Source organism: Pseudopipra pipra, chromosome W (genome assembly GCF_036250125.1).
Source record: "Pseudopipra pipra isolate bDixPip1 chromosome W, bDixPip1.hap1, whole genome shotgun sequence".
In the NCBI taxonomy this organism is placed as follows: Eukaryota; Metazoa; Chordata; class Aves; order Passeriformes; family Pipridae; genus Pseudopipra; species Pseudopipra pipra.
Genome location: NC_087580.1, coordinates 24,286,704 through 24,300,036, shown reverse-complemented (window position 1 = coordinate 24,300,036; position 13,333 = coordinate 24,286,704). Strand labels below are relative to the sequence as shown.

Here is a 13,333-nt window from a genome sequence, read left to right as displayed (position 1 = left end):
TATCTTACAACCCATAAAAAATAGTATTTTTATTTCTTATTTGACCATTGCCCTGATATTAAATATTTTATCATGGCCGGTGGTTTGGGAGATGAAAGTGTCTGAGTTTTGTGTTCGTACCTGCTGTGATCTGTGTCATCACCATTTAAGAAGTTTAGGACATGTGATGCTTTCCACGGGCCTTCCTGGGGGCTGTTCGGATACCACTTTGAGGAATTGCTGCATTTAGGTTGTAATGACAGAGACAGAAAATGTGTTATGAGATTAATTAAGGGAGAGAAGGTATCAGGCTCCGAGAGACCTGTTTGTCCTTGGTGTGCTCTGTCCTAATGAAAGATAACAAAAAGGTTGGCCTAGTAGTCATAAATTAGATAAGATGGATATTTGGGGGGGTTGGACAGCTGAGTAAAGGGGTTTTTAGTAAGACTTTCACACGTAGTCAGGAAAAGTTGAAAAGTTCATGAAGATGAAGAATAAGAAAATGACCCCTATGAGCCTGAAGAAAATGGAACGAGTCTCAAGAATTTACCCAAAATAATGACTCCGTCTCAAGCTCCACCTGAACCCCGCCTGATATGAATATTATAACTAGGTGATGTAATTGTAATGAATATTCATGTCAAATATTGTAATCCCTCACCAAAATTGTATAAATTACCCGACTTTTCACTGAGAACTTCAGAGCTAGTTTGTCCAGCGTGAGCTTGCTAGTTCTCCAACGTTGCTCGAAATAAATACCTTTGCTGCTTAAAGACTTAAAACTGTCTCTGAGCAGTCATTTTATGCTGTTTTGGGCATCAGTAGGGCCTGCACTCCCGCCCCCAGGGCCCCCCAGACCCCAGTGGGTAGCAAAGCCACTGTGGGAGATGTTATTGGCTCTCTGAAGCCTCCCCCCGATCGCCGCCCCTTGACCGACATTCGTTAGCCCAGCGCTTCTGATGCCAATTTTGTGCCCCAAAAGGCACAAGGAACTGCTCAGAGACAAAGTTTTTAGTCTTTAAGCAGCGAGGTTTTTATTCAAGGCAACGTTGGGGAACTCCCAGTTCGCCCTGGACAAAGAGTCCCAAAGCAGTCAGTGAAAAGCTGGACTATTTATACAATTTTTGTGAGGGATTACATCATTTTCTCATGTATATTCATATTATTGCAACATCTAGTTATAATATTCATAGCAGGTGGAGTCATGGGTGTGGTCATCATTTTGGGGAGATTTTCGGGGGTACATCCTGTTACTTCAGCCGCAGGTGGTCTCAATTTTGCTCCTCTTCCTCGGTAAACTTTTGAACTTTCCTAAATTTGGCTGACTCCAACATGTATTTGGCAGGAGCTTCTGATATTTGGCAAGTGTTTCTGGACCCTGGTCCTTTCTCTTTCCCCTTATCTCCCTGTTTTCCCTCCATATGTCCATTTATGTGTATTTATGTGCATTTTTGGTGCTTTCTGTTTCTCTGTGTACTCACTTTATGTTCTCTTTGTGTCAGTCTCAGCATTCTTTGGTGAATTATTATCTCCGTTAGTCCTTGAGTTTTAGTTCTTTATTCCTCTATTCAGAGCGCTGGACAAACTGCTCTGTCTCTCCAGTGGATTTACAGGTTTTTATACAATTTCTTACAGGCGATTGCAACATGTTCATACATATTCATATAATTGCAACATCTAATTGTAATATTCATAATAAGCGGAGTCTAGGCGGAGTCTAGGGCATGGTCTTCGATTTGGGGAGAATCTAGGAGGGTCATTCCTGTTTCTTCATCTTCTTGCCCCTGGCCCAGGCTCCATCATCTTCATGAACTTTTCAACTTTCTTGATTTTGGCAGACTTCATGGTGAATTTTGCAAGATTCTTGGACTCGAGCCCCACTTTGCCCCCTTATCTTACTTAAGTCAGGTGTGTGTGCATTTTTCCAGTGTACAGTACCACTTAATCTCTATCTCTAGGTTCTGGTAGCACATCCTAGCTAAGTATTGGCAAAGTTCTTTGTGCTCTTGTTTATACTTATATTCCTATATTCTGACTTATATTCTGATTTTTACTCTCTCTCTACCTGCTTTCTAGGCCTCGTCTGGCTTCACAAGCCCGGACCATTTCAGCTCTTGTGCATTGCTCACACTCGGGGATGGACTGCAAAGCCCGTTGGCAATCATTGGTGGCATTTTCATAAGCGAGCTGCCTGAAAAGCAGCTCTGTCGCTTCCTCATGGTCAATCTGCCTTCCTAAGGAAGCCTGTGAATGGTCTAGAAACTGGGAGTGTGGCTCAGTGGACCTGGGTATAACCTTGGAAACGGATGGATTGGAGTCTTTGTCCGTGCTTGGGAGTCTCCATCCTGTCCTCAGTCCAAGCTTTGCCATCACCTTGGGTATTTCTCGGGGGTGTCTGCTGAAACAGAGCAAGGCCTGAAGAGTTAACTCAGAATGCATGCTTTGAGCAAAGAAATAAAGAATCAAGATTCAAGGACTAACAGAAGATAAAACTTTACCAAAGAATGCTGACACACTGACACAAAAGAACACAAAGTAAGAGCACAGGGAAATAAAGAACACCAAAAATGTTAACACATATACATAAATAGACATAAGGAAGGAACACAGAGAGATAAGGGGAAGGAGAAGGACCAGAGTCCAGAAACTCCTGCCAAATACATGTTGGAGTCAGCAGAATTAAGGAAAATTCAAAAGTTTACCTGAGGGAGAAGAGCAAAAAGACGACCCCTGAGGCTGAAGTAACAGGAAGTGCCACCGAATTCTCCCCAAAAATGATGACCTCGCCCCTGACTCCGCCCTAACTCCACCTGCTATGAATATTATAACTAGATGTTGCAATAATGTGAATATGCACGTAAAAATGATGTAATCTCTCGCAAAAATTGTATAAATAGTCTAACTAACGCAGAGTAAGTTTTGTGTGGTGCGAACCACCTTGCTCTCCAACGTTGCCTAAATAAATACCTTACTGCTTAAAGACCAAATTCTGCCTCTGAGCAGTTCCATTGCGACTTTTTGGGCATCACTACTTGGGACTTGGGTGTTGAACGTGTCCCCTCCCCTGCAAAGTGGGTGTAGGTCATCTCCACTTGTGAATTGGTTGGTTTGTTCTCATAAGCCTCACAGCTCTCTCCAAAGTCTGCGAGCCATGAACTGTGTGGTTGTTAACACTGTTTTCGGCAGCGCCTTCCAGCCGTGGGATGTGAACACACACGTGCTGCTCAGGGTCTCCAGGGAGGTAAACACGTGGGGTGAGGAAACACCACTCTGCTTAACTGTCTGCCTCAGCTCCTTAATCACGTCACATGACAAGGTTTGGTGCTGAGGGCCCTGCCGGGGCCGATAAACTGCAGGGCACACGTTCACTGCTTTCCGATCGCCCACGTGTGACGTTTCTTCCCAGTACCTGTCCCACACGCCCGTGGAAGCACCACCACATGACCACCTAACGGATTCCCCTTCTGCATCCTCTAGAGACTCGCTGTTGTGATGGTTTCAGTCTAGGCCTTCCTGGAGACCAGCTTGTAACCGAAGTGAATCTGAAAAATCGGGTATAATGAACTGCCCAGAGGCTTTTGATCTTTGAGCAGCAAAGGTATTTATTGAGAGCGCTATTGCTGGAAAAACCTGTTCAAAGGCTTCACACAAAATCAGCAGTTTTTATACAATTTTTGTATATGATTAAATGCATATTCAAGTGATTACAACATCTATCTATACATATTAATAACAGGTGGAGTATAGGTGGAGCTCAGGTGGGGCTTGGGGCGGTGCTTCTCTTGGCCCTCAATCTCAGGGGTAGTTCCGTTCTTCCTCCCTGGTTCTGGGGGCTTAAACTCATCTTCCTCAGCTTGACCTCTCTTCTCTTCCATTGTTCTTGACCCGCTCACTGAAGCTTAGAAAAAGCCCTGGCTCCCGGCCTATTTCTTCTATTCAAATGTCTACCTTCTCCTACTGCATCTTAATTTATTACCTCTAGGCCTATTATATGTTTCTTTTACCATTCTCTTAAGTTTTGGTCCAGTAAGTAGAACAGAACGAGTACAGATCATTTGGGATGTCGGTAGCTTGTTAGCAGGCCCAAATTTCTCAGTTAACTATTTTGGGCCTGGCCTCCTGTTTCAGAAGGAACGAGGGAAGTGACCAAGGAAGTATTCCGTATGTCATGGTTCGAAATTGGCCCCCCTTGAGAGGCTGGGGGGTTCAGAGGTGATTGGGTGCCAGGACAATGTTCCCTGGAGAGCCAATCACCACTCATGTTGTTCACTTCTGCTCAAAAATCATATATCACAGCACCGGGAGCGGTTGGCAGTGTGGTCTTGGTTGTTGTGCTGTTGGTGTCTGCTGCGTGTAGGTGGTGGGGGGTGGCTGGCGCCAGGGGGTGGCTGGGCTCCCTCTCTTCCCCTCTGGGGAGGGAGGGAGGAGCCCTGCGACCCCCCAACTCAGTCTTTAGCTAGAGTCAGCATTTTGGGGTGTGTGCTGTGAAGGAAGAGATTCACAGCACCAGAGGTAAGAGGAGAGGAGCAGGCTTTGCAGCCAGGCCCTCTTCCCCCTCCTTTTCTGCAGTGAAGCTGTAGAGGGGGGGCTTTGAGGCTCAGCCCTGAAGCTGAGCCAAGTGGACGGGCCGTGGAGGTAGGCCTGGCGCTTGGGAGAAGGGTCCCAGGCAAATTGGAGACAAGTCAGGAGCTCAAGAGTTGCCAAAGCTGACCGGAGGCAGCTGAGAACTGATGTGGAGGAATGAAGATTCCAGGATGTGGACGCTTGATAAGCTACGCTACAGCAGCCTACAAACCGAGGTGAGACCACGAGCAGAGAGAGAGATCGCACAGCAGCAGAGGAGCAAGGACTCAAAGCTATCTTCTCGGACTTCATGAGGAGAGACTGCAACAAAACAACTGCTGGAACTTGGTGAGAGGGGGACTGTTCAGGAGCCCAGGACACTCCCACAGCAAAAGACTGTGTTACACGTCAGCCTTGAAGGCTGCTCCTGGACTAAAGTTAAAGGAGGGGCTTGAAAGGACTGACTGATAGTAATGTAATATATATATATATAGTTGCCTTTAGTTTGTATAGTATTTATTTGTGTAAATAAATGTATATACTTCCCCCTTCCCCCACAGAAGCCTCTGGTCTGAAAGTTTCTCTCCAATGTTAGGATGAATTGTTGGGAAGGGGTGGGGGAAGCCTGGAAATTGGATTTTAGATTTCTAACATGGCTCAAACTGCCACACCGTGCTATTCCTTTACATAACCCGAGGTATAAATTAAGCTGGCCAGAGAGACCTCGCTCTCTCTTCTCCCGGCGAGGTTTGGGAACGGCAGGTCCCTGTGTCGGCCTTGCTGATCTGGAGCTGAGGCTGCAGCGACTGCTGTGTCTGCCACGCGTGAGGGGACAGCGCTGGGCCGGGTCCGGCCGTCCTGCTTTTCTCAAGGGAAGTGGTGAGATTTTGTTAGTTCTTTATTTTGCTGGTTACTGGGTTTTTCAATTGTGGGGTTCCTGTCTTCATACGTACATAATACCTTAATTGTATATCTGTAATATATATAAAATACATATATTTTATATAGATTCTGCTATTCCATTTTTTTTCTTCTCTCTCCTCTCAGAGCTTTTCTTCTGTGGTCCGTGGGGTTTGGTGGGAAGCCAACTACAACCGGCTCCAGCTGTCTGCTTGCTCATCATACTCATCCCCCACCCCATCCGGAGGAATGCCAGAATGTGGCGGCAGCGAAGTGAAGGTTTCACCTCTGTTCTGCGGCGGGAGCAACGCGGCGGCGCCCCTGTGGCCACGTGTTTGCCGCGAGTCGGCTGCGCAACTGATGCCGAAATTTTGCCCCAAAAGGCACAGAGAAACTGCTCAGAGACAGAGTTTTTAGTCTATAAGCAGGAGATATTTATTCAAACAATGCTGGGGAGCAGCCAGCTGGCGCTGGACAAACTGCTCTGAAGCAAGCAGTGAACAGCTGGAGTATTTATACAATTTTTGCTAAAAGATTACATCACTTTTCATGAATATTCATAATATTGCAATATCTAGTTATAATATTCGTAACAGGCGGAGTTGAGGTGGAGTCAGGGGTGCAGTCTTCATTTTGGGGAGGCTTTCCAGGGTACATCCTGTTACTTTGGCCTCAATGGTCCTGAATCTACTCCTCTTACTCAGGTGAACTTCTGAACTCCCTTTAATTTGGCTGACTCTCACATGTACCTGGCAGGAGTTTCTGATATTTGGCAAGAGTGCCTAGTCCTTGGCTCTTCTCCTTTCCCTTATCTCCCTCTGTTTCCCCTCCATACATCTATTTTATGTGTATGTCAGCATTTTTGTTCTCTCTGTTTTCCTGTGCACTCCATGTTCTTTGTCAATGTGTTTAGCATTCTTTAATGAGTTATTATCTCCGTTGTTCCTGAGACTTAGTTCTCTATGCTTTTGCTCAGAGTATGCATTCTAAATTAACTTTCTAATTCTTGTTTTGCTATCCTACATTAGCTTTGCTCTGCTTTACAACCGGCGGGGGTGGAAGTGGACGTACCTGCACTTAAAGATAAAAATAAGACGGAAAAAATTGTTTTAAGCTAACACCATTTATACAATATATACTGGTATATATTTAACAACAGAAGTGTGTTACTAAAAGGTTTGAAAAAAGTGTGTAAACTTAAAAAATGTGTGTAACAGTATAAAAAGTAGATCCCTGTGTGCCTTCTTTTCTGTAGTTTAGAAATCATTGCGCTAAGTGTGATAAAAGTATGTTAATGTAAACACTGGATGCCTTTTCTGCCATTTATCTGGGGACAACGAGGATGAAGAATAAAGCCTCAAACTTATAATGCAGTCAGATTGCCTTTCTTAACAACTAAAAGACAGCCAAAAAAGTGTAAAACTGCAGATAAGAGGCCTTCACTCTCTTCTCTCTTCCGGCGGCCGAAGGCAACAGGTCTCTCTCTGCAGACGGTCTTTGCTCGTTTAGGCCAGGGCCTGCTGCTCTCACCTGCCGCAATCGCCGTTCTGTTTGGGAGGTGTGGGGAGTTAGTTCTGTTGTCTTGTTCAGGGAAGTATTTCATTTGGGTTTTTTTTCGTATTTATTTGCTAGCTTTATAGTAACGGTGGATATTTGGGAGGCTGTCACTGAAGCTCTTCCCACATTCCCCACACCACCCCGTGGCAAATCCAGTAGTGAACAAAGCTGGGTCGGTGGCCGTGGTGAGCGGGAGAGGTTGCGCTGCGGCGAATGGAGTCACGCTGGCAGTTGCAGTGGCAATGCCAAAACCGGCAGGAAATAACTGCTCAGAGACAAAATTTGGTCTTTAAACAGCAAAGGTATTTATTTTGTGCAACGCTGGAGAGCTCCCAGTTCGCCCTGGACAAAATAGCTCTAAAGTTTTCAGCAAAAAGGCAGGTAATTTATACAGTCTTGGTGAGGGACTACAATATTTTACGTGAATATTCATTACAATTACATCTAGTTATAATATTCATATTAGGCGGGGTTCAGGCAGAGCTTGAGGCAGAGTCATCCTTTTGGGGAGATTCCTGGGGGTTGTTCCTGCTTCTTCAGCCTCATGAAGGTCGTTTCTCTGTTTCTCATTGTCAATGAACTCTTCAACTTTTCCTGTGTGCTGAGGTCTTGCTAAAAACCCCTTAACTCAGGTTGTCATCCCCCCAAATGTCCATCCTATCTAATTTATGACTACTAAGCTGACCTCTTTGTTATCTTTCATTAGAACAGAACATACCAAATGCAGGCAGGCCTCTTGGAGCCTGGTATCTCCTCTCCCTTGGCTAATGCCATAACACCCGTTCTCTGTCTCTGCCACCTTTAACTTAGATGCAGCATTCCTCAGAGTGGGATCTGTGGACTCCTTCTCAGAGCAAGATTCCAGCATCTAAAAATCCTGGCTCTGTTTCAGCGGGCGGGAGAAGCGGTGCCGTGGCAAACCTGGCAGCCGGCAGGGCAGCAGCTGCAGCAAACAGGGCCGCGCCAGATACTGGTGAATGCTGTGAATGGAGCCCCTGCCACAGACTCCACGCCATGCACCCCCCGCCACACGGCGTTACGGCGCCGACCCTCCCATCCCCTTTCCTCTCCCTGTTATGAGAGACCTCCCACGCCCCCATTTCCGCGCCACGTGTCCGGGGAGACCCACGCGGGTGTACCAGGAATGCTGATATTTTTTGGTCTGTGTTTGGCCCCAGCCACCTGTAGTAGTTTATATTCTCCCTGCCAAATTCACTGATAAAACAGTGAATTCGTCCTTGGAGGGAGAACTGTATAAACTATTTTAATTTGTGTTCTACTATTGGTTCATTGTCTGCCAAGGGCATTTGAAGGAGAAATTGAAGAGGAGGGGAGGAAGGCTCGACCCCCGACTCAATTGGGAAAGACCCCCAAAGCATCCTGCGCGTGCGTTAAAGGATTTCCAAAGTTCTCACGCATGTGCTGAAGGGATGAACTTACATAACCAAGGGGGTGGGATTGAGAACCTCTGGTGGGGCAGTACTGGTCACACCTCCCCAGGCAGAGGTGCTCAATTGATCGTAGAAAAGCAGACAGGTTTTCCGTTGGGCTTGGCTTGCTCTACACGAAGGATCAAGTTGCCTTTAGTGGGGACGCCTGCTATCGTGGGAGCCTGCTAATCCTCTAGAAAATGCTGCTGCTGCAGAGGTTTTATAGTCTCTCGAGTGGGTAAAGATCATCTCATAAATGACACTTAGGTGAGCAGGGTATCATACTTTCCTCTCTGGTTTTCTCCTTCTCCCGGGTGCCCGTTTATGTCAGCCATTTTTTGTAATAAATATCTGTTTTATTGAGCTCCAACGGTGCCTTGGTTTTCAAGCTTCAGCACGTCTCAAACCCTCCATAATACAGCGGGGCAAGCAGGTGTAGCAGTTTGTTTGGATACATGTCCGGAATAAAGACAAGTGCCAGAAATATTCAAACACACAAAATATCTTTTATTACAGTGAGAAGAATAATAATAATAGTAATAAACTTAGCAAGAGGAATTAAAAACTAAAAAAGGATACAAAATAACTACCTTATCGGGTGGCATTAAAACAAATACTACGAACAGCATTTAATACAGTATTAACTAGTGAAAAGGGATACCAAAAAAGGATCTTAACACAATATTATGGATAACATGATATTGGTTAGTAAAAAGGGAAACTAAAGGAAAAATACTATAAACATAAAAGGGGAGTTAAAGGAACACTAAAAGGATATTAAAAAGTTTGTTCTCTCAATTGCTTCCTATCAATAAACTGTGCTTACCCACACAGACAGGCCAGGGCTGTCAGGATCTGCAGCAGCTGGTCGGTGCCCGTGCTTAGCGGGCGTCCCCGCGGAGCGACACAGTCTCGGTGGCAGGATGAGGATCGCTCAGCTCAGCAGCTCTGACACCCCATTTTATCAGTTCCACATTACACCACGTAGGGCCAGTACCCAGTATAAGGTGATGCCTGAATGGCAGCCAAACCCCGCCTGATCATCACCTCATGGCAACAGTCTGCGCATGCCCTACTTGTAGGGCAAGGGGCCAGCGACCCCTGCCCACATCATCTTCCTCCCATCATCATCTTTCTCACCCCTATGGATGACCTCTACCATTGTGTTTCAAGGGTAGATGTATCTATCTTGCAATATGTAGCAAAACCAAGGAAGAACTCAGCTCTGATAATAGGGGATATCAAGCTGACTTGCTAAAAAGCACAATGGACCTTACAATTAGCTTGTGCCATGAAGTTACATTGTACCATACTCTGGCTGGTTTCACATCCTAATATGATCCCGTTCTCACGCCTCTGTGCTCCATTGATCATCTAATTCAAAAGTACCCCCCTTACAGCAGGGGCTGCAGGAGGGACAGGGGAAGCAGGGCCCATTGCTGCGGCTGGATTTGCTCCCCTGTAGCGAGCATATAAGGCCATCGTTATTTCCTTCCATGCAGCCCAGTTTTTAAATGCCTCCAACGCCTCCAGAACTCGCTTTTTTGATGAGTCCGTTTCCAATTCCTCGCCAAGATCGTATCTGATGGGTTCTGGTTGATGGAAGTGCCGGTTCATTTGTGATGATCCAATTTAAGAGCGCCAACGGTTTATTTTCTGCTACGTCTTTGTCCAGCGTTTTTAAGAATTGGCTGACGGCTTCAGCTTCTTCTTTAATTTCTGGGGAACACCTCCCCTCGTGGGTGGGAATACATCCCTCCCATCCTAATAGGTCACCTCTTGTTTGCTGAAGCCGGATTTTTCTTCTTTTGTCCTTTTTTGTCCTTTTTCCCTTTTTGTCCTGTTTCTGCAGAGGTGACTGATGCGCACGATTTGTCGAAGAGCTCTTCCTTTTTCCTTGGAATTCCATCAGGACGGATGCTATGGCAAGATGTCCCAAGGCCTTTGGCCTCTGGTTACCGACGCCTGTTGAATGTCCCGATTGGGGCGGCCATTTAGAGCATTTGTCTTGCACGAACCCAGTCGACACGGGGGTGCAGTAACCCAATTAGCTTTATTAAGATCAACACAAGCTTATACAGACACTTCAAACGGTGACATGGGACCTCCTCAAGCACTCCCATCCGAGCACTTCACTGCGCACGTGCGACAGAGACAGAAGGACTATGAGTCCCAGGATGCCCTTTGGCATTCTGCCTGGAATATGAACTGCTACGGGATTGAGCCACTTTGAGGTGACAGATTGATCCCGCTCGACTTTTGGGGTGCAGAGCTGGGAGAGACTGGAATGTTAATGGTCCACGGCTCCAACACTCTCCCGTTGCAGAAGCAGCGGGGGCTTTGCTGCCCAGGGGCAAAGGAACCACCCGGGGAAGGGGGGGGAACATCCACCCCTGGAGGGGACAGGCTGGGCTTGGAGCCAGAGAGAGGAAGTGTTATTTTTATGGTTTCAGATCACTATAGACAGGAGCCAAAACTGCCTCAAACCTACTCTACAGGGAAACAAAACTGATCTAAACTGAACCCTACATATATATATATATATATAGAGAGAGAGAGAGATAAACTAACTCTAATCTTCCCCAAGGGATCAGTTAACAAGACCCTGGGTCACCCTCACTGTCAGAGGGGTCGGGACAGGGGCTGGACACAGGGGTCACCGGGTGTGTGCCCAGCATGGATCACCTGGAACAAGGGTCACCAGGTCTGTATCCAATGTGGGTCCCTGTGGATCACCCAACGGGGGTCCTTCAATGGCTGATGGAGTTGCAGCAGCAGCAGCAGTCGAAGCTCTTCCTGCAGTCGGGGCACCTGAGGCGCTTCTCTTACCGGTGGGACTGTTGGTGTCTGGTCAAGGTAGAGCTCTGGGCAAAGCTCTTCCCACACTCCCCACACTTGTAGGGCCTCTCCCCGGTGTGGATGCGTCGGTGGGTGACAAGGGAAGAGTTCTGGCTGAAGCTCTTCCCACAGTCGGTGCAGCGGAAGGGCCTCTCATCTGTGTGTGTCTGCTGGTGCAGGAGGAGATTGGAGCTGGTCTGAAACCTCTTCCCACATTCCAAGCACTTGTGGGGCCGCTCCCCGGTGTGGATGCGCCGGTGGGTGACAAGGGTGGAGCTCTGCTTGAAGCCCTTCCCACAGTCAGTGCAGCGGAAGGGCATCTCATCCGTGTGCATCCGCTGGTGCTGGAGGAGATGTGAGCTGGTCTGAAATCTCTTCCCACATTCCAAGCATTTGTAGGGCCGTTCTCCGGTGTGGATGCGTTGGTGGACGAGGAGGCTGGAGCTCGTCCTGAAGCTCTTCCCACCCTCCCCACACGTGTAGGGCTGCTCTCTGGTGTGGATGCGTTGGTGGCTGCGGAGGGTGGAGATGTCACTGAAGCTCTTCCCACATTCCCCACATGTGTAGGGTCGTTCCCCAGTGTGGACACGATGGTGGTTCGTAGGTTGGAGCTGTCCCTGAAGCTCTTCCCACATTCCCCACACGTGTAAGGCCGCACCCCAGTGTGGATGCGCTTGCGTCGGATCAGGTTGGAGCTGCAGTTGAAGCTCTTTCCACATTCCCCACACGTGTAGGGCTGTTCCCCGGTGTGAATGTGTTGGTAGATGAGGAGGTGGGTGCTGGCCTTGAAGCTATTCCCACATTCTAAGCATCTGAAGGGCTTCTCCCTGCTGGGAGGCTGCTCAGGGACCACCAGGTCAGAGCTCCCCCTCAAGCTCTGGCCGCCTTCCCGGCACAGGCTGGCTCTTTCCTCCTCAGAGCACCCTGGGCTGGCTTTGGAGCCCCTCCTGTGGGGGGATCTCGGGCCCTTTTCCTCCCCACTGCCTTCCTGCGCCGGGGAGCCCTTCAAAACGGCCTCTCCCACCAGGCTCTGCCGGGGGGATTTGTCCTCCGGGCTCTCCATCCTCAGATCGGGGCCTGGGGCAAGAAGCAAGAAGGACAGGGAGGGGATTTGCCTCCGGCCCACAGGGAAGGCCAAGGACATCCCCCCAACTCCGGCCCCGGCAGGACGGCGGCGCCAGCGGGGTTGTCCTGCAGCCGGGGCCATGCTCGGCTGACAGAGCCAGCACAACACCCGCCCAAAGGGACACTGACTTCCTCCTCACCTGCCTGGGGGGCCCAAGGCATCTTCCTCTTCCTCGCAGCCTCCTCCATCTGGCCAAGCTTTGGGAAGGAAAAATCCTGATGGGGGGGAAAACAAGGGCTGAGCGCGTTGGCTTGGGGGTTCCTCCTGCCCAAGTCCATCTCTAGAACTCACCGGGCATCCTGTGACCATAAAAACCTCCAAAACACCAGGATTCAGCCCAGAAAAACCCAAACAATCGAAATTCAGGCAAAAGCTCCTCAGAAATAGTGAGAAAACTCCCGCCTGTCCAAACTGCAAAAAGTTGAGATTCAGCTAAAAAGTACTCTAAAATATGAAGATTAGCCCAAAAAAACTCTCCCAGGAGTTCCCCCTCTCTGGTCTCTCCCCTCTGGGGTTCAGAGGGTCTCCTCTGTCTGCGATGCTGGGGGTCCCCTGTATCGGGACGAAGTTGGGATGTTACTTTTTGGTCTGTGTTTGGCCCTAGCCACCTGCAGTTAGTTTATGCTTTCTCCTGCCAAGTCTTCTGATAAAGCAGTGAACTTGGCCTTGGAGGGAGAGCTTCTGTGTAAACTGTTTTAATTGGTCTGTTGTGATTGGTCAATTGCTCGTCAGGGGCAGTTGGAGGACAAAGTGATGAGGAGGGTGATGAAGTAAGCCCACAGACTCATTTGGGAAGACCCCCCCAAAATCACTGCGCCTGCGTGGGGGACTTTCCAAGGTGCTCACGCACACGCAGGAGGGGTGCACTTACATAACAGAAGGGGTGGGATTCAGAGCCCTGACGGGGCGGTGCTGGCCACACCTCTCCGGGGCAGGTGCT

At 48.3% G+C, this 13,333-nt stretch overlaps 1 protein-coding gene across 2 annotated transcripts; it reads right to left on the bottom strand.

Moving 5' to 3' along the window:
• Positions 1 to 6,233: 6,233 nt before the first annotated feature.
• LOC135405481 (zinc finger protein 239-like) lies at positions 6,234 to 12,940 on the bottom strand. Of its 2 annotated transcripts, XM_064640182.1 has the most exons (3): positions 12,533 to 12,940; positions 11,948 to 12,344; positions 11,255 to 11,696 (listed from the first exon to the last, which is right to left on the bottom strand). In XM_064640182.1, the coding sequence occupies exons 1-3, from the start codon at positions 12,669 to 12,671 to the stop codon at positions 11,255 to 11,257; spliced, it is 978 nt and encodes a 325-aa protein (XP_064496252.1). In that variant the 5' UTR covers positions 12,672 to 12,940. The 2 variants fall into 2 exon arrangements, 1 of the variants encoding a protein (XP_064496252.1); XR_010425829.1 differs by lacking the exons at positions 11,255 to 11,696; positions 11,948 to 12,344 and adding an exon at positions 6,234 to 6,513.
• Between the last annotated feature and the right edge of the window lie 393 nt (positions 12,941 to 13,333).